The sequence below is a fragment of the Euleptes europaea genome, chromosome 9 (assembly GCF_029931775.1).
Source record: "Euleptes europaea isolate rEulEur1 chromosome 9, rEulEur1.hap1, whole genome shotgun sequence".
Taxonomy (NCBI): domain Eukaryota; kingdom Metazoa; phylum Chordata; class Lepidosauria; order Squamata; family Sphaerodactylidae; genus Euleptes; species Euleptes europaea.
Window position 1 is genome coordinate 68363443 of NC_079320.1, and position 18124 is coordinate 68381566.

Below are 18124 nucleotides of genomic sequence, written 5' to 3' on the forward strand. Positions count from 1 at the left end.
GGTCAAGTTGCTGGCAATATTACACAGCAGATGCAGAACAACCTGTTTACAGAATTCTTTCGGATTAACCCTCAACTTTGGCCGCAAAAATATTTGTCCATAAAAGAAGTGCTGTGAAAAAGAACATGCGTTTCTCTCCAGTGCATGGTGCATCCAACCACATCTTTTTTCTCACTTTAGATGAGAAAGAGCTAAAGGCTGGATCACACATTCCTACCTTAATGAACGAGCACATGCTAGCAAATGTTCTCATGCAAGTTCCCTCCCATCAGCTATATTACAAGCAACAAAGGCTTTCCCCGCCTTTCTGAGGAGAACCGTGCTCCTACCACTGTCACATACAGCGGCATAAACATGTTGTTGCCAGAGAGGGAAAGGGTTGCTGTCTAGGCTCTTTTGTTTCCTATTAGTTTTAGTGAAATTGATATTCCCTAAGAACTGGGCTGGGAAGAAAGGCCTTAAAGACTAACAACATTTTATTCTAGCATAAGTTTTCATGGACTCGAGTCAATTTCTACAGATTCAACAAAGGAGAGTTCTAGTAAGGAGCTGCTGGCAAAGGTTATAGCGGCAAAGGGAGGAATTAAAACAAAAATGTATGTCACCCTTGAGGATTAGTGAAATTTAAGCAGAGTAGTTGAAACTCTAATGGCTATCAGTACAGTGGTTAGAGTTTTGGACTTGGATATAGAACAACTAGGTTTAAATTCCTGCTATTCTATCAACAGAGCCTGTGGAAAATCATCTGCTATAAATACCTAGTAGTAATGTTTATTTGAAAAATTGCCCCTGTTTAATAGACCCCCAATCTACTGGCTGGTCTACTTCATAAGGGAGCAATCTTAGGTGATAAGGTTCACTGGTTGTATCTTGGAAAGTTACAATAACCCACGTGAATTGGGTTTGTATCTTACAATGATATGATATCTGCCTAAAATCTGTGTCTTGTGGTTCAGCCCCTTGTTGCCTCCATAATATACAGAAACTCAGATCACGTGGTTTCCCCAAAGTTATTTTCCATGCCAGTCTATCTCTCCCTGGCTGCTGACACTGGTGTGAGAAATATAGATGCTGATATAATAACCACCATGTGATCCATACATGCGTAATGTGCACTGGACCATAGGTGGTGATGAGATGGGGGGTGGGTTCAACGACAAGCCCAATTCATGCTAATATGTGAATTGGCCCTGCCTTTCAGCTCAGTCTACCTCACAAGGTTGTCACAAGGCTGAGCTCAGAGCAAGATGGAAAACAAATGCGAGAAACAAATTTTAGTGAGAAGGGGCTATAAAGCAGCACAAACAAGAAAATTCCAGGCCCTCAAGTGTGATAGGAGGACAGATCAGACAATAGAATATTTTATCAGTTCCCTATATATGGTGAGCCCTGACCTGGATAGCCCAGGCTAGCCTGATCTCGTCAGATCTCAGAAGCTAAGCAGGATCAGCCCTGGTTAGTATTTGGATGGGAGACCACCAAGGAATACCAGTGTTGCTGTGCAGAGGAAGGCACTGGCAAACCACCTCTGTTAGTCTCTTGCCATGAAAACCCCAAAAGGGGTCGCCATAAGTTGGCTGCGACTTGACGGCGCTTCACACACACATATATGGTGATCAATGGGGCAAGGCGGGAAGAGTATCCTTTACCTATTTTTCCACTCAGCATGTCTGCCCTACTTCCAGTGCCAGTGCCACTGGCCATCTGCACATGGGTGTTCAAGTAGAGCTCATGCACATGATATTCAATGCATGTGAGCTCAGATGATATAGTCGGTTTTTGCATTTTCTCTCTCTGTAACATTGATTATGTGCAGTGGGATTACATAGTATGCATAAGGATCCCACTCAAGCTTTACCCTCCTGCGGTAGTGTTGGGGATGGACCAGGTTTGCCAGATGGGGAAGCAAAGCACATTCTAACTTTCACCTCCATTCCCAGAGGCGGATCTACTGTGAAACTAATGAAGCTTAAGCTTCAGGGCCCCCAATCCTGGAGGGGCCCCGAAGCAACTTTTTTTTAATGAGTGAATTTGTCTACAAAATCGATTGAGTTTTTTAGTGATAGAATAATAAGCCAATGGGTTGAAGTACTTAATATTGACTTTAGAATATGCTCTATTACAGGCCTATATCTCCCAGTTACCCTCTGGGCCTTGTGATTGGTGGAAGAGGATTTGGAGGGAAGGCTAGGGCCAATCAGGGGTAAGGGAGTGGTGCCTGGGGAGAAGGAATAAAATGCCTTGCCTGAAAAGGGAAGGGGGTTCACTCCTAGGGAGCAGGGCTGGGGAGAGGCTGCTGCAGATGGAAGGAGCCCTCATCCAAGAAGGGGTGAGTTAGCCTGAGGCCTAGTGCCAGGAGATGGCTAGGGACAGTAAAGATAGTTGTGTTAGGGTTTTTAATTGTTTGATTGCCTGCCTTTTGTCATCCTACTGGTTTTGTCATCCTATTGTGGCTCGCGTTATCATTATTATTAGACCTTTTAAATAAACTGTTTGTTACTCTGCCCTGGGACCTCATGCCTCATTTGGTCACCTAGAAAGTATACCCTGTTGGGGGAAGAAGCAGCCAGGGGCAGGGAGGGTTCTCTGGGCCTTCTTGAGTTAGGCTCACACCAGAGTGGTGGCAGCTACTAAAGATCTCCATTCCTCTCTCTTACCTGACAGCAGGTAACAACAATCATAATAAAATCATACATATCTAAAATTCATAAGTAATCAATAAAATCCATAAAACAATTCAATACAGTTAACAAGATGGTACTCATATAATTACAGGGCCATTGGAGGCCCGGCCAAGCAGCCAAATCCTCATATCAGAAGCCCCGAGGGAGAGGAAAGAGAGGCCAGTAACAATAACAACCTGTGGTTACCCTCAATTGTAGGCCTGGTGGAAAAGCTCTGTTTTACAGGCCCTACAGAACTTCTGAAGGTCCCATAGGGCCCTGATGTTACTTGGAAGAACATTCCATCAGGCTGGGGCCAGGGCTGAAAAAGCCCTGGCCCTTGTTGAGGAAAACCGCACACTTTTAGAGAATGAACCAATACTTTTTCCCACACATTGATGTTGGGTGGTGTGACTTTCATTCCTCCAAATTTTCTTTTTCTTCTTTTTTGGTAAGTTTTTGATTATATCTTTGCTAGTGTTTAGTGTTAAAGATGTATAAGTCAAGGTGTGCTTATAAACTTAGTCCATAGTTAGCATGGCTGATATTTGTATGTGTATATTTCTACAGGTTTCGTTAACTAGCAACTAGTCCTTTAGTACCCCTATTTACCAAGGTATTTCTGTTTTCTAGCATAATTTTTTTTATATTTCACTTATTCAGTTGAGCTTTTTGGAAGAGGCAGACCTGGATTATTTCTCATTTACTGAATTTCTAGTGGTAGAAGTCTTTTTAGACAGTTCAACACAAGTATTCATGTGGGTCATGTTGAGGGTAATGCCTTTACAATGGTTGACCCAAGTCTTTCTTCCTCATGGCATCTTCTGTCTTCCCCAGTGCCATCTTCTGCGTTTTTTTATAACTATTATTTTGCTTCTACAACATTTTTTATTCACACCAGTTAATGACACGTGAGATAACCCAGTACAGCAATTTTAATCAAAATCTGAGCTGCAGTACTTAATTTATTAAAAAGTTGTGGTGATCTGCCATAGAACAACCCCACTGAAGAAGATAACAGCGGTTACCCAGACCTTCTTGCTGGTGGGAAGGGGCTCACTGTATGGACCATTTTCAAGGACTCCACCCCATCACCCTGTTCTCCACCATTTGGGCTTCAAGGTCCTAGCAAGGGCATCAAGGCCCTTTGGATCTTGTTGGATGTTGCCCTGTTGTTGCTGGTTGCGAAGGGGCCCCCATAAGAGTTCAAGCTTCAGGGCCCCAAAAATGTAGGTCCGTCACTGCCCATTCCCCACCATTGGTAGAGAAATAATTGGGGCCATGTTGTCTGTGGAAGAAAGACAGCAAACAGATAACTGTTCTCATGAAGGACACCTGGCATTAATACATTGAGAGAGGGTGGAAGGAAGAAATAGAGGCATTCTTTCATATTTCTTCAGCGGCAGTGAGGCCTTTTCTGTGAAAATAAACTAATGGTCTCAAAAACATAGACCTCCCCATCCCACCTTCAAAGAAGTAAAGGGAGGAGCGAATTTGGCCGCAATGGCGCGAACAGAGAGCCGGTCTCTGTGCATCTTCGGGACTGACGTAGGAAGAAGGGTGGGCCGGGAAAAGGGCTTAAGAGCGCCGGGGTCAAGATTTCCTCCATCTTTGGGAGTGAAAATATGAATTCAAAGCATGGATGCGAAATGAAGTATGATCGAAGCCAGAGAAGAAGTTCTGAGAAAAGAACGACCGATACTGAGCATGAAGTAATCTTTGAGTTACATCACAAGGATGGGTAAACATAGAGAACCGCCAGGATGGCTCATGCTGTTGCAGATTCCAGATAAACAATGCGTTGAATTTTAAACTCAGTTGGGTGCCCCATTATTCAGTATGAAAGCATCTAGAGAGTGCACATATTTTCATTTCGTTAAGAATGTCTGGGATTTCATGTGCTTGGTATTTACTGTCCTTTCATTTGCTGTGTTCTTTCGGAACTAAATATAGATTCCTCTGGAAAATCCAGGACAGAGTAAACTATTACACACACTCCTCTTAAACGGCAGTGACAGTTACTATTAGTGTGGTGTGCTGGACAGTGTGCTGGGATGGCTTTACCCTCCGCACCCCACCCTCAGCCACAAAACACAGGGCCTAACCGCAGTTGCTGAAGAAGTGGGGAAGGATTTGTTGTTATGGCTGCAGCTGTCCACTGCTGGGCTCAACTGCTCTTGAATCTTTACATAACCCCTGCTCAGAGCCAACAGGCTGCCTGTACAGACATGGCTCTCAAGCCCTTGCCCTCTAGTTCCTCCTGACCCTTCCAGTCTCCTCCCCTGGATTGTGAGATTGGGTGTCCCGCTGCGGATCCTCCTGCCGCCCTTCCAGGCGTGCCCACTGTCGCAGATGGGACTGCTGTGACCACTGGGGTCCAAGCTGAGGGGGTCTCCTCAGCCTCAGACCACTCAGAGGGGGAGTCCGAACTCTCCTCCCTTGAGGTTGCCAGGTTCCTCATGCTGGACTTCAGCCCAGTGGCCTACTAAACCTCCTCACCAGCCTCCACTCCCTGGCTTTATAGCAAGGGCCGTTGGCTGCCCCCGCCCATGCTCTGCCCTGGCTCCTACCCGTCTCCTGTCATTTCTCCCCCTGAGTCCATAAAAGGCCTTTCCTAGGCATGGGCTTTCTTGCCTCAGAGCCAGGCGAGGGTCGGGCCGCTCACCACTGGCCCAGCTGCGCCCTCCTGCCCGTCAACTGTTGGGCAGGGGCGATGTCGCTGCAGCTGGCGGTAGGCCTGGACGCCTGGCCGGTGACTCCCTGCTGGCTTGCAAGGCTCAGCTGCGCTCTCTCCCCTGACATCGCAGGGCCCGGTTGTGGTTCGTCTGGGGAAGGGCATCGCAGCTTGCTCCTCTCCCCGAGCCAAGGTAAGTGTGGGACAGACTTGAAGCCCCCGCAACCCTCTTCAGCCTCCTTTGCAGCCAGTGGGCCTGGGGCATCCCAAGAGCCCTAATGGATGGTTGATGCAGTGGGACATTGGGGTTCTTTGACCTGCCGAGATGCCACAGGGCCAAACTACATGTTACTTCTTCGTGATATAGATTGGTGCTGGAGTGTTGGCGGAAGGTGAAGTTTTAATTCTTTCCCCTTTTGCCATTTCTTTAATCAAACTGCCCCCCCTCCTCAGCTGCTTTAAGCCCTGATGGGGCAAAAGGGTAAGTACCCTCCCTTTACCTGTCCTTTCCTCCCATCGCAGCTAAAAGCAACCTAAATGTGGTGGTTTCAATAAGGGAAAGAGACAACCCCCCTTTTACCAGTGTCTCATCCAATGTATATTCCCTCTGCCCCTCTCCCGTGGCTGATCCTTCAGGGTAAACCACATCTCAGGAATCCAACTGTTGATTCATGCCTGGTATGTGGCTCTTGTTTATAGGCTGAGGCATTGTTCTTCTTTAGTTTGAAATATGGACGCAATTGTATTAATATTTTGTTTTACAGCACGCAGTCCTATCCTAGCTCTGAAATGTGTCCTGGAACTGAAACCTACCTCAAATTAAGTCCAGGTATATAGCATTGCTGAGTAATTAATGGAAAATAACTTTTCTAATATGTTGTTTTGCAGATTGCAGTGAAAGATTGTTCCGCTGCAACACAGGAAAATGCCTAAATTATACATTTGTTTGTGATGGGTATGATGACTGTGGAGACCTAAGTGACGAGCAGAATTGTGGTAAATGAAAATATTATGCTTATTTTTTTAAAAATAGTTAATAGAGTAGATCAGGGGTGTCAAACATAAAACCTGTGGGCTGGATCCGTCTCCTTGAGAGCTTTCATCCGGCCCGTGAGCCAGCCACATCCCCCACACTCTAAGCTGGCAAGGCGTGGCCCGGCCCAACCAAGTGACATTTATGTCATATCCGGCTCTCGTAACAATTGAGTTTGACACCCCTGGAGTAGATTCATTTCTTCCCAAGTTAGCGAGGAAGAAGTCAGCCTTCTACTTGCAGTAGCAAGTAGAAGAAAAGAATCAAGCTGTGGAATAAATCCTTTATTGTTATTTCCCGACCCTGACACGTTTAGCCTGTGGCTTCATCAGGGGATCTATTAATCAGGGAAAATACACCATGTATATAATTAATGGAGAAAGAAAACAGACTTTCCTCTGTCAGCTCCAGCCAGAATGACAAACACTGTTTCCCCCTGTTTGTAGGCAACCTTATTCACATGCCAATTAATTATTACTATTATTCACATGCCAATTAATTATTATTATTATTATTATTTTGCTAAAGTAGACCATAAGAACATAAGAAAAGCCATGCTGGCTTTTGAAGTATTCCTTTACCGTGCATTAAAGATTCTGAGTTAGTTAAGGAAATAAGTACTCCCCCCCCCTTTTATTTTGATCTGTTTGGTGATCTGTAGGTTTTCCCCCCTCCAACGACCTCCAGCAGACTAGTATGCGCTCCAATAGATGATTTGAGATATATTCATTCCAGACTTCACCCCTAAAACGTGTCCCAGAAAAGACAGACATAATTCATGTTAAAGCCTGGGTGGAATCATAGAATAATAAGCCACTTCTGAGTTGATATATAGGGGAAAGAATTCCCCTTCAAAGACAAGTTCAATTTTTTTTGCAATATTCCTTGGTAAGTCCAAAGAAGGATCTCAACTTGATGGGTCTTGGTCTGATCCGGCATGGCTTTTTCTTATGTTCTCATGTTCTCCTGGGAGGAAAGTGGGATGAAAATATGATAAATGAAGCCAGCATGATAGATAGAGCCAGCATGGTGTAGTGGTTAAGAGCAACAGACTCTAACCTGAAGAACCGGGTTTGATTCCTCACTCCTCCACATGAAGCTTGCTGGTTGACCTTGGGCTAGTCACAGTTCTCTCCGAACTCTCTCAGCTCCACCTACCTCACAAAGTGTCTGTTGTGGGGAGAGGAAGGCGAATGTAAGGTGCTTTGGGACTCCTTAAAGGTAGAGAAAAGCAGGGTATAAAAACCAACTCTTCTTCTGATTAGATGTTCCTGTCCAATAAATCTGATATTTCCCTTGTTTGCTCTTTATTCTTTATCAGAATATCTTTATTATACAGGCACTATGCAGAGTTACACTTTTCTACTGAATGGCCTTAGCCAGTGTGGTGTAATAATTAAGAGCGATGGTTTGGAGTGGTGGACTCTGATCTGGAAAACCGGTTTGATTCCCCACTCCTCCACGTGAGCAGCGGATGCTAATCTGGTGAACTGGATTTATTTCCCCTCTCCTACATACGAAGCCAGCTGGGTGACCTTGGGCTAGTCGCACTCTCTCAGCCCCACCTATTTTGCAGGGTGTCTGTGGAGGGGAGGGGAAGGGAAGGCGATTGTAAGCGGGTTTGATTCTTCCTGAAGTGGTAGGGAAAGTCGGCATATAAAAACCAACTCTTCTTCTTAGAAAAAGCTCTGCTTAGCATGGCACTGATTGTGGCCATGATTCAAAGAACTGTAGGGCTGCTTTTGCATTCAAAGCATGTCTTTGTATTTGTGTTTCTCACACAGCTGACCTCCAGGCAGCATAATGAACACCTTTGAAACGAAGTGGTGTTTTAAAATCTTGCTTTTGTAACATCCAAGAGTTTTAAAAGTAGGTTATTTTGGGAACTGAGGAAACAGCACTTTGATATTTTATGGAGCCTGTGTTCAAAGAATAAAGTAAAACAACAACAACTCACTGGGCAAATCTAAAATAGTTCTTTGAATCCTGGCCACGGTTGCTAGTGCTGGACATTGTGTGTGCGTTAAGTGCCGTCAAGTTGCTTCCGACTCATGGTGACCCTAAGAATCAATGTTCTCCAAAACATCCTATCTTTGACAGCTTTGCTCAGATATTGCAAACTGAGGGCCGTGGCATCCTTTACAGAATCAATCCATCTCTTGTTGGGTCTTCCTCTTTTCCTGCTGCCCTCAACTTTTCCTAGCACGACTGTCTTTTCCAGTGACTCTTGTACTTTGGTCCCATTATGAGAAGACGACAGCCTCAATTTAGTGCTGGACATTAACCACTGCAAAATATTGGATAGTGGTCTCTCGCCAGGGTATCGATGACAACAGAACAGCAACTTTCCCTTGGGCAGATAGTTGGCAATCTAATGGTCTATTGCAGAGTTGGTATTAATTCCTTTCCCTGCTTTTGTCAATTTTATTCCGAAAAAGACTGCAATCCAGTGACGCAACACCAGTGTGGTGATGGGCGATGCATAACAATGGATTGGGTGTGTGACGGTGACCACGACTGCCCAGACAAATCAGACGAGGTCAACTGTTGTAAGTGACCGGAGTTTGTGAGTCTTGATATCAGCACTGTTAAAGGCAATGAAGAAATGTGTCGCTCGAAACAGAAGATTTAAGGATTTTTTTGTGTTGATTTCTGGCAGATCCGCTAATTAGGAATTTAGTAATCACTCAGATCTAGTGTTTACAAGCTGGGATCCTGCAATACCAGAATAACAGAAGTGGCAGGAATAATTTGGAAATGCTACCTTGTCCCTCAGAATGTTCCCCTCCCGCATTCACAAAGGGCTAAACTACACGTTACCTTTTATACCAGTTTGCCACAAAGACTTGCAACCGCACTGCAGCAGTGAGTTCCTGGTGGCGAGTCTGTGTAAAAATGCCTCAGTGGCCCGATTCATATTGGGACCATAGTGAAGGGGGAGGAGAGGCTCCTTCCTTTCCCCCTGTGCCTTTCCCCAATGCTGAGAAGGCCAGAGGAGGCGTTATTTACCTCGTTGGGAATGTTTGCACGTGATGCAGCAAATCTTGGGCCATTTCAGTTCAGGAAAAAATGGCACAGGGGGAGGCAACAGCCCATCCTCCTGTGCCTTAGTCCCAGACCAAATTGGGCCCCTGAGCGGCTTTTACAGGGAGTTGTCACAAGGGATTTGTAGCTGCAATATATCTACCAGTCACCATTGGGAACTCATGTAAAAAATGATATTTAGTTTCTCCCTAAGTTTCCAGGGGCTCGAGCAGACTAGCATGGTGTAGTGGTTAAGAGCAATGGTTTGGAATGGTGGACTCTGATCTGGAGAACCGGGTTTGATTCCCCACTTGAGCGGTGGAGGCTAATCTGGTGAACTGGATTTGTTTCCCCGCTCCTCCACATGAAGCCAGCTGGGTGACCTTGGGCTAGTCACAGCTCTCTCAGCCCCACCTTCCTCACAGGGTGTCTGTTGTGGGGAGGGAAAGGGAAGATGATTGTAACCTGGTTTGATTCTTCCTTAAGTGGTAGAGAAAGTCGGCATATAAAAATCAACTCCAACTCCTCCTCCTCTTTCTTCTCTCTCCCCTTTTCCTTTTTAGCTCTGCTGCTCTTGGCATTCTAGGACTACTTTGTTCTCATTAGGGTGTTTTAAGATGTTTTTAAATATTTCTCTGCATACTTGGGAAGTCCCCAAGTATGTAGACCATTAACTTCTCCATAGGGGTCTGTGCTGTGCAACTTTAGCCAATTACATTGGGGCATCCAATTTTAATATTAGATACAATGATCTCTCCTAGTCTTTTAGCAGTATGTGTTTATTGCATTGTATTCCCCACACTTTCATTATCGTTTGAACAAACTGTATAAACAAGAAACCCATATGATGCTAGTAATCATATCATTTCAGTGATATGTTTATCCAAATTAAATAACTGTTCAGGAAATGGATATCCTTACAACCTTATCAGAATATCTTCTTGTATTTTCCCAGCATGTCATAGTCAGGGACTTGCAGAATGTAAAAATGGGCAGTGTGTTCCCAGCGCATTCCGATGTGATGGAGAGCATGACTGTAAGGATGGAAGTGATGAAGAAAACTGCAATGAAAGTAAGAGTATGCCCCTCGTATGCTTAACAACTCATAGATGAAAAGATCCAGAATCTTAAACCATTGCATCTGCATGTTTTGGGGATGTGTACACATTTTGTTGTTGTTATTGTTGTTGTTATTAATCCATATTTCGCATTGAAACTCAAGGCATGTTACACAGTATAAATGAATGCATTGAATAGGATTATCCATCTAATAAGCAATGTAATAGGACGTGGAATTACAGGAATTTTGGAACAGAGCTGTATTAAACATTATACATTAAACAATGCAGAAGGTGGAATCAAATCAGTAGAAACACAGTGCATTTTCCTGGGCCAGTCTGTTACGATGTAGCCCTATGTCCTTTATGAAAATGCCCAGCCTGAATAATTCTGCTTTACATGGTTTGCAAAATGCCAAGAGAATGGGAGCCTTCCTGACCTCCTCAGGTGGGCTATCCCACAGAGTGGGAGCCACTATGGAGAAGCCATGTGCACAGGCAGTGTTAAACTTGCCCATCTGCAGGGTGCCAATTTCAGAAGGCTCTGCTCAGATGAGCAAAGTTGTTGAAGCAGGACCTAGATGAAGAGCTCATACTGTCCTGCCTTGTAAACTCTACTGGGAGGTTTTATTAAAGGTAAAGGTAACGGTCACCCCATGGGTCAGGAATGACCCGGTGCTTGCACAGGGGACGTCACATCCTGACGTTTACTAGGCAGACTTTTGTTTACGGGGTGGTTTGCCAGTGCCTTCCCCAGTCATCTTCTCTTTACCCCCAGCAAGCTGGGTACTCATTTTACCGACCTCAGAAGGATGGAAGGCTGAGTCAACCTTGAGCTGGCTACCTGAAACCAACTTCCATTGGGATCGAACTCAGGTCGTGAGCAGAGCTTGGACTGCAGTACTGCAGTTTACCACTCTGCGCCATGGGGCTCTGGGAGGTTTTATTGGGGTTTATTAAATGGGGATCATGACAAAAACCTTCCTGTTGAATTGTGGCCTCATGAAGGTCCTTTCCTGGCAAGCCATTTAGTTTAGCATGCTATGATGTATTTACTCACTTTTAACAATGTTCAGACAACCTTTTTTTGTCATATATCACAGTTCAGTTTCCCCCCTTGTGTTGTCATTGCGAAAACTCATGGGAGGTTTTGCCTTGGATTTGCCGCTCTTTACATGCCCATTTTCCCCAGCCAAATTCTCAGAACTCAAAAATAAGCCCCCATGCAGAATTCTGAGAATTCAGATGGGGAAAATGTGCTTCTAGAGCAGCAAGTCCAAGGCAAAACCTCCCATGCGTTTTTGCCCATTCTGTCTTTTTCCAGGTTTCCTTTGTGCAGATTTTGTTCTACTTTGAGCAGAATCATGCTGCGATGTTTCTTCTGTGGATGGCTTATTCACACATGCAGATTACAACTGTTGTTGCAGTCATCAACTGATGAAATGCATGTGTGAATTAGCCAGAGCTGGGTAAAAGGCATGTGAGTATACGTAGCTCTACCTAATTTAAATTGAAGCCTCTGGAGAGGAACCTCTTTTCAAATGGTACAATACTTTGCCCACCCTAAATTTCTGAGAAGGAAAGTCTTGTAAAAATGTGATGGAAGGAGAATGTACCAAGGAATGTCATCTGTGCAAGTTACAAATAAACATTAGTTCACCACATGACTGAATGAGAAAAACATGAAACTGAATGCGACTCCTTTCCATACACTCCTTGAGGAAATATAATTAAAGTTGTGTTATGTGTGTGTGTTAAGTGCTGTCAAGTCGCTTCCAACTCATGGTGACCCTATGAATGGAAGTCCTCCAAAATGTCCTATCTTTGACAGCCTCGCTCAGATCTTGCAAAGTGAAGGCTGTGGCTTCCTTTATTGAGTCAATCCATCTCTTGTTGGGTCTTCCTCTTTTCCTGCTGCCCTCAACTTTTTCTAGCATGACTGTGTTTTCCAGTGACTCTTGTCTTCTCATAATGTGACCAAAATACAATAGCCTCAATTTAGTCATTTTCGCTTCTAGGGACAGTTCAGGCTTGATTTGATCTATAACCTACTGATTTGTTTTTTGGCAGTCCACAGTATCTGTAAGAACTTTCTAGCTCCGATGGACTGAAAAGAGATTCCTCCCTCCCAGAGCACCAGGTGGTGTTTTTCCACCAAAACCACTGCGCACTTCTCCTTTTGCCCTCAATAGGAGAGGTTCTCTTCTTGCTTTCTCTTCAATTTCTTCTGTTGTCTTTGCTACTGGCTGATTCTGTGGGTTTTCACAGTGGAAATTAGGTCTGCAGATTAGGTCTGTTGCATCACAAGTGGTCACTGATACACAAGTACATTCGTCTGATTTTCTGCCAGTGGGGTTTCCTGCTAGTGGATTTGGTTGCCACAAGCGAGAATGCCAAGGCCAAAGTTTTTTGCTCCAAATTAGGGAGTGACCACAACCCTGTGGGCAATGCCTTCCAAATCCCATGGGAACAGGGCTTGTTTTACAACTTTCCCCCTACCCTTTTAATACACAGGGTCTTATGCAAAATCAGGTCTCAAGGGACACACTGGTTACCAGTTGCACTATTTTGGCCTTGGCGTGCTTGGTTTTCCCTACTAAAGGAAATGGTGAAAGGGATGTACATCCACCTTCCTTTGGCAGATGATTTACTCCACAGAGGACCTGTTCTACACCATGACATCCCCAGTCTCAACATAATGGTTTTGGTAATGGATCCACCCTGGTAGTTTTTTTCAATGAGACCCTCATGGTGCTGCTGAATGCACATAAGCAGTCCATTTGCATGACTTACCATCGCAACTGCAAATGAATTGCTTCCTAGGTACCGGCAAAGGGTCACTTCCCTTAAACATTACAAATTACATTACAGAATAAGATAAAGGAAAGTCTGAGGGCTTATTTACACTACAAATGTGCGTGTGTGTATTACCAGAAAACTGACTTGGCTTCATCCGAAGAATCTTGGGAATCTTAGGGGGGGGGGGGGATCCAGTCAGCTATTTTTCTAAGGCCATTAACGCATGGCTGTTTTGTCCCATGGGTCTCCCAGGAATATAGCGAACTGCGGTAGCCCAACTGCATGGCCTCCTCCCACCCGTGGGATCACCCCACCTCCCTCCGAAACTTACCAGGGTCTTCCTATCCCAGCCTTGTTGCGATTTTAAAGGAAAAATCACCTCAATTGTGAGTGTCACCTGGTGGGTTTCAGCACGCAGGTCGACACTCCTTTCCCCTCCCACCCCTCCTTTGCAGCCCAAGTCCTCTAATCAAGGACCGCCACCTTGCCACTGCCATACAGGGCGGAGGAGGACGATAAGGCGTTGGGAGCAGCTGCCATTCCAACCCGCAAGCCTCTATGCCCTGGCCACCAGCGCCGCAGCAGCCACCGCGGGAGGAGGGGGAGGCAAGGCAGGGGGGCCGAGAGAGGCGGTGGCAGTGTACAGGCTGCTGCCGAAGCAGCCGCTGCAGGAGGAGGGGGAGACAAGGCCAGGGGGCTGAGAGAGGCAGTGGCAGTGTACCGGCCACCACCGCAAGTGGAGGGGGAGACAAGGCCGAGGGACTGAGAGAGGCGGCGGCAGTGTACCGGCCAACACCGCAGCAGCTGCCGCGGGAGGAGGGGGAGGCAAGGCCAAAGGGTCGAGAGAAGTGGCGGAAGCGGACACCTGGGCGCAACGGAAGCAAGGCCCTCTACCGCCCGTCCGATGCCTTTGTGGTTCTATGCCCCTCTCATGCATTCAGTTTTCTTGCTCTTGGTTTTGAAAAGCGTGAGACATGAGAGGGACAGAACAATCACTCTCTAGCCCTGCGTTAATGGCCTCTCACCCAGTTCTGCTCCTTTCTACAGCCTCTGTCTCACATGGCTTTTGTTCATGGCAGTCCAACGATCCCTAGCATAGCTTTTTTGGGTGGCCAAAGAGGACACCTCCTTCAGTCCAACCCATAGTGTTAAGTCCGCGTGGGAAGGATTCATGAGGTCGGAGATGGAGTTCAAACAACAACCGTGTTTATTGATTACAGGAACAGAACTGGTTAACACAACGAGCAAACCCTGTTTATATGCCCCCTTGGCCGCCTGCGGCCACTCCCCCCTTGATCCGTGATAGGGGGACATAACCTCCTGGTGACCAATGCTGGCCTAGAGCCAATGGGGTCCATTTGCTTGACCAATAGGGTGAGCAGGGTTTAGGATCCTTCGTGCAGAACTCAAGCTCCTAGGTCTCCCCTTGCTTACTCCCCAACTATATACATACACAACACATAGTTTGGTGAAGATGCTGGCAGAGTTTCCAAGTGGCAATCCCCTTGCTGTTCCCAGGTTATTCTGGGGAAGAATGAGTTTTAAACCACTGTGTGTCTCTTGGAATGTGTGTGCATGCATATACACTGGCCCAATGAGGTTCTTGGACCAGCTTCATTTTCAGGTGTATATTTTTTGCTGTGCTTAGCTCAGTGTCAAACAACATAAATTAAATCACAAAAAGCATAACTTTATTTATAAATGTTTCAAGTTTATAATTTTTATCACATATGTTGCACTCTTCATCCAAAGAGTAAACAACATCTCATACAATGGGTTATCCCATTTTACTTGCATAACAGACAAACGAGGTAAATTAATCTCAAATACATTGAATTGCCCAAGGCCACTCAGTGAACATTATGAGGATTTGAGTCCATGTTTCTTCAGCCCAGATCCAACGTTTTCTTTGTTATACCACAGGAGTCCTCATAGCCCTGCCAATCAGTGGCATGTGGCAGCTGACAACCAATGGGCCAGGAAACCAGCAGGAGACCAGAAGGGGTGGGGACATGCAGGCTGCTGTCGGTAATGGTATGATATCATATCTCTCTAGGAATTGCTGGAAACTCTATGGTAAAACCATAGAGTTTCTGGAGATTCCTAAAGATGAATGTGACAGCACTTCCTAGTTTTACCCAGAAGTGATGTCATGCTTTCAGCCTGACAGTCATTTTTTTAAAATTCTCTTGCCACTGCTCTGAGTGGCAGTGGGAAATGGGGAACTGGGAGTGGGGGATTTGAACCCACAAGCACAAGGGTAAACCCTGACTAAAAGAATTGCAACTAAGCTAGAGTGGAGATGTGGAATGGTATGGTATAGCTCAATTGTGTCAATTTCTCAGAAGCTAGGCTGGGGTGGTACTTGGACGGGGGACCACGAATGAAGCCTCTGCAGAAAAAGGCAATGGCAAACCACCCCTGCTTCCCACTTGCCTTTGAACATCCTTGCTGGGGTTGCTATAAGTCCATTGCGAATTGATGGAACATACATACATAAGCTAGAGTGACAGCAGTTTTTTTGTTTTTAAAGTTTTAATTGTGTATCTGCTAAACTCCTGCTGTTAAAGTCAGTAACCTGGTGTGTTGATAAGTGAATACAATCTGAACTATGCACCTACTATGCCCTATATATCACTGTCACAATTCGCATAGTACAGCCACAAAATTAATATAAAACCTTTAATGCCAATATAACATGGTATCAAATACAAAATTGTCTAACAAACACACCCAAGTGTAATATATCCCAGTGTCTAACTTAACATTACCTATCTAAACAACAAACAAACAAGGATACATATATTTCAAGACAGTTTTTACAAATTTTAACAAGTTGCTATTGCAGCTATAACATAAGTTTGTAAGTTTGGCCTTAGGCCTATTGTGTGTATTTTTCACACTGATGTAATTTTTCATACTTTGAGACTGAATGACATCAGTCATTTGTAAAAAATCTGTCTTGAAATGTATGCATCCTTGTTTGTTTGTTGTTTAGATAGGTAATGTTAAGTTAGACACTGGGATATATTACCCTTGGGTGTGTTTGTTAGACAATTTTGTATTTGATATCATGTTAGATTGGCATTAAAGGGTTTATATGAATTTTGTGGCTGTACTATGTGAATTGTGACAGTGTTGATAAGTGAGGCAGGATGTTTTTGTCAGCACTTGATGCTTCCATGGAAGGACAGAATGCCTGTTGACCAATCACTACTCTCTAATGTAATTACCATTATGGTTATCTTAGTGACTTCAAATACTGATCCAAGCACATTATTTATGGGTGCCAGGCAAACCTTTTGTTCACTCTTCCCTCTTTAGCACTGACTATTTTATTGGTCAAAATTGTTCCACCATGCGGCAATTATTGTAACATCTTATTTTGTCCTTCTAGGTCAGATGCTATGTCACCAAGGAGATCAGAAATGTACTTCTACATCCTGTCCTGATCCCTGTGGCAACTCTTCTCTCTGTAATGTGAATAACAGCCATGTAAATTGTAGTGAGTAGAGTTTTTCCTTTGTATCCGTGCTCTCTCGCTTGCCTGCTTCCAGCAGCTTCTATGTTGGTGGCATTAATGATTGTGCGTTTCAGGACACTGGAGAAAATAATCTTTCTGTTTTAGTTATTTCTGATGAATAATGGTGACATGTCTCAGTACTTGAAATGATTTTGATTAGGAGAAAACAAAGCCAAGGTGTTTAGTCATCTAATATCATTATGACTAAAGATATAACATTTTTTGTAACAACTGATTCCAATTTTCTGTTGTTCACAGGCTTTCTAGCTTTTATTTTTCTTGTTGGGCATTTGTTGTTGTGACAGATTTTCAAAATACACCCTGAAAGCACAAACAACACGCCCTCTTTTCAATTTAAGGGTACATGTTCCAAAAATGATAAAGTGAAACAAAAATATAATAGGCATGCATTTACATGCCTGTTTCTTACTGCATTATGACCTTCGATTTTTCAATTACCTTATAGTAGATCTCAATTTAATACTGAATGATATAATGGTTCCAAGAAACATTTGAATCATGGACCAACGCAAAGTCCATTTATGCGTGGCTGTTTCCTTGTGGTCACCCCGCCAACTACTTCGGGGCTTGGCTTTGATTATGCTTGCATTTTCTGACCGTCAGATGTCGCCTTGCTCTCCCCGCATGATTCCACGAGTTTTGCCTTCATTTTTGGATGCTGGCTAAACACGAATCCAGCAAACATGAGCAAAACACGCAGAAACGCGTGGGGAGAGCGAGGCGACCTCTGACGGTCAGAAAATGCAAGTATAATCACAGCAAAGCCCCGAAGTAGTAGTATGAGTACAATGAGGCAGTAGTAGTATGAGTACTGTGAGGCAGTTGAGTAGTATGAGGGCTAATCCTACTGTGAGTCAGTCAATAGATTTGGGGTTCCATTAAACAGTAGCAAATTGCCAATTATATATATATCCATTCATTTGTATTTTAATGACTGTGTATGTGTGTGTTAAGTCGCTTCTGACTCATGGCGAACCTATGAATGAAAGTCCTCCAGAATGTCCTATCTTTGACAGCCTTGCTCAGATCTTGCAAATTGAAGGCTGTGGCTTCCTTTATTGAGTCAATCCATCTCTTGTTGGGTCTTCCTCTTTTCCTGCTGCCCTCAGGAATGACTGGGCACCCAAATATCATGCAAAGGAACAGCATTTCTAATGCTTTTTACAGGGTGACCACATGTGAGTGACCACTTGATACTAACGTTTTTCACTAATGAATAGGCATGTGTGATCCAAACCTAATAAACAGAAAAAAACAGAAATACCGAACGATAGGTGTGAGACTGCCAATGTATGAAGAAGTATGGTGAAGTTTAGGCTACATGCTCCA

The 18124-nt window shown here is 44.5% G+C and overlaps 1 protein-coding gene across 1 annotated transcript in view; it reads left to right on the plus strand.

Moving 5' to 3' along the window:
* Window positions 1-18124, plus strand: part of CORIN (corin, serine peptidase) — a 126107-nt gene that overhangs the window by 51527 nt on the left and 56456 nt on the right. The window contains exons 7-10 of the mRNA XM_056855088.1: window positions 6226-6333; window positions 8809-8919; window positions 10350-10466; window positions 16649-16756. Of these exons, the coding sequence (XP_056711066.1) occupies window positions 6226-6333; window positions 8809-8919; window positions 10350-10466; window positions 16649-16756 (444 nt within the window). The remainder of the gene's footprint in view (window positions 1-6225; window positions 6334-8808; window positions 8920-10349; window positions 10467-16648; window positions 16757-18124) is intronic.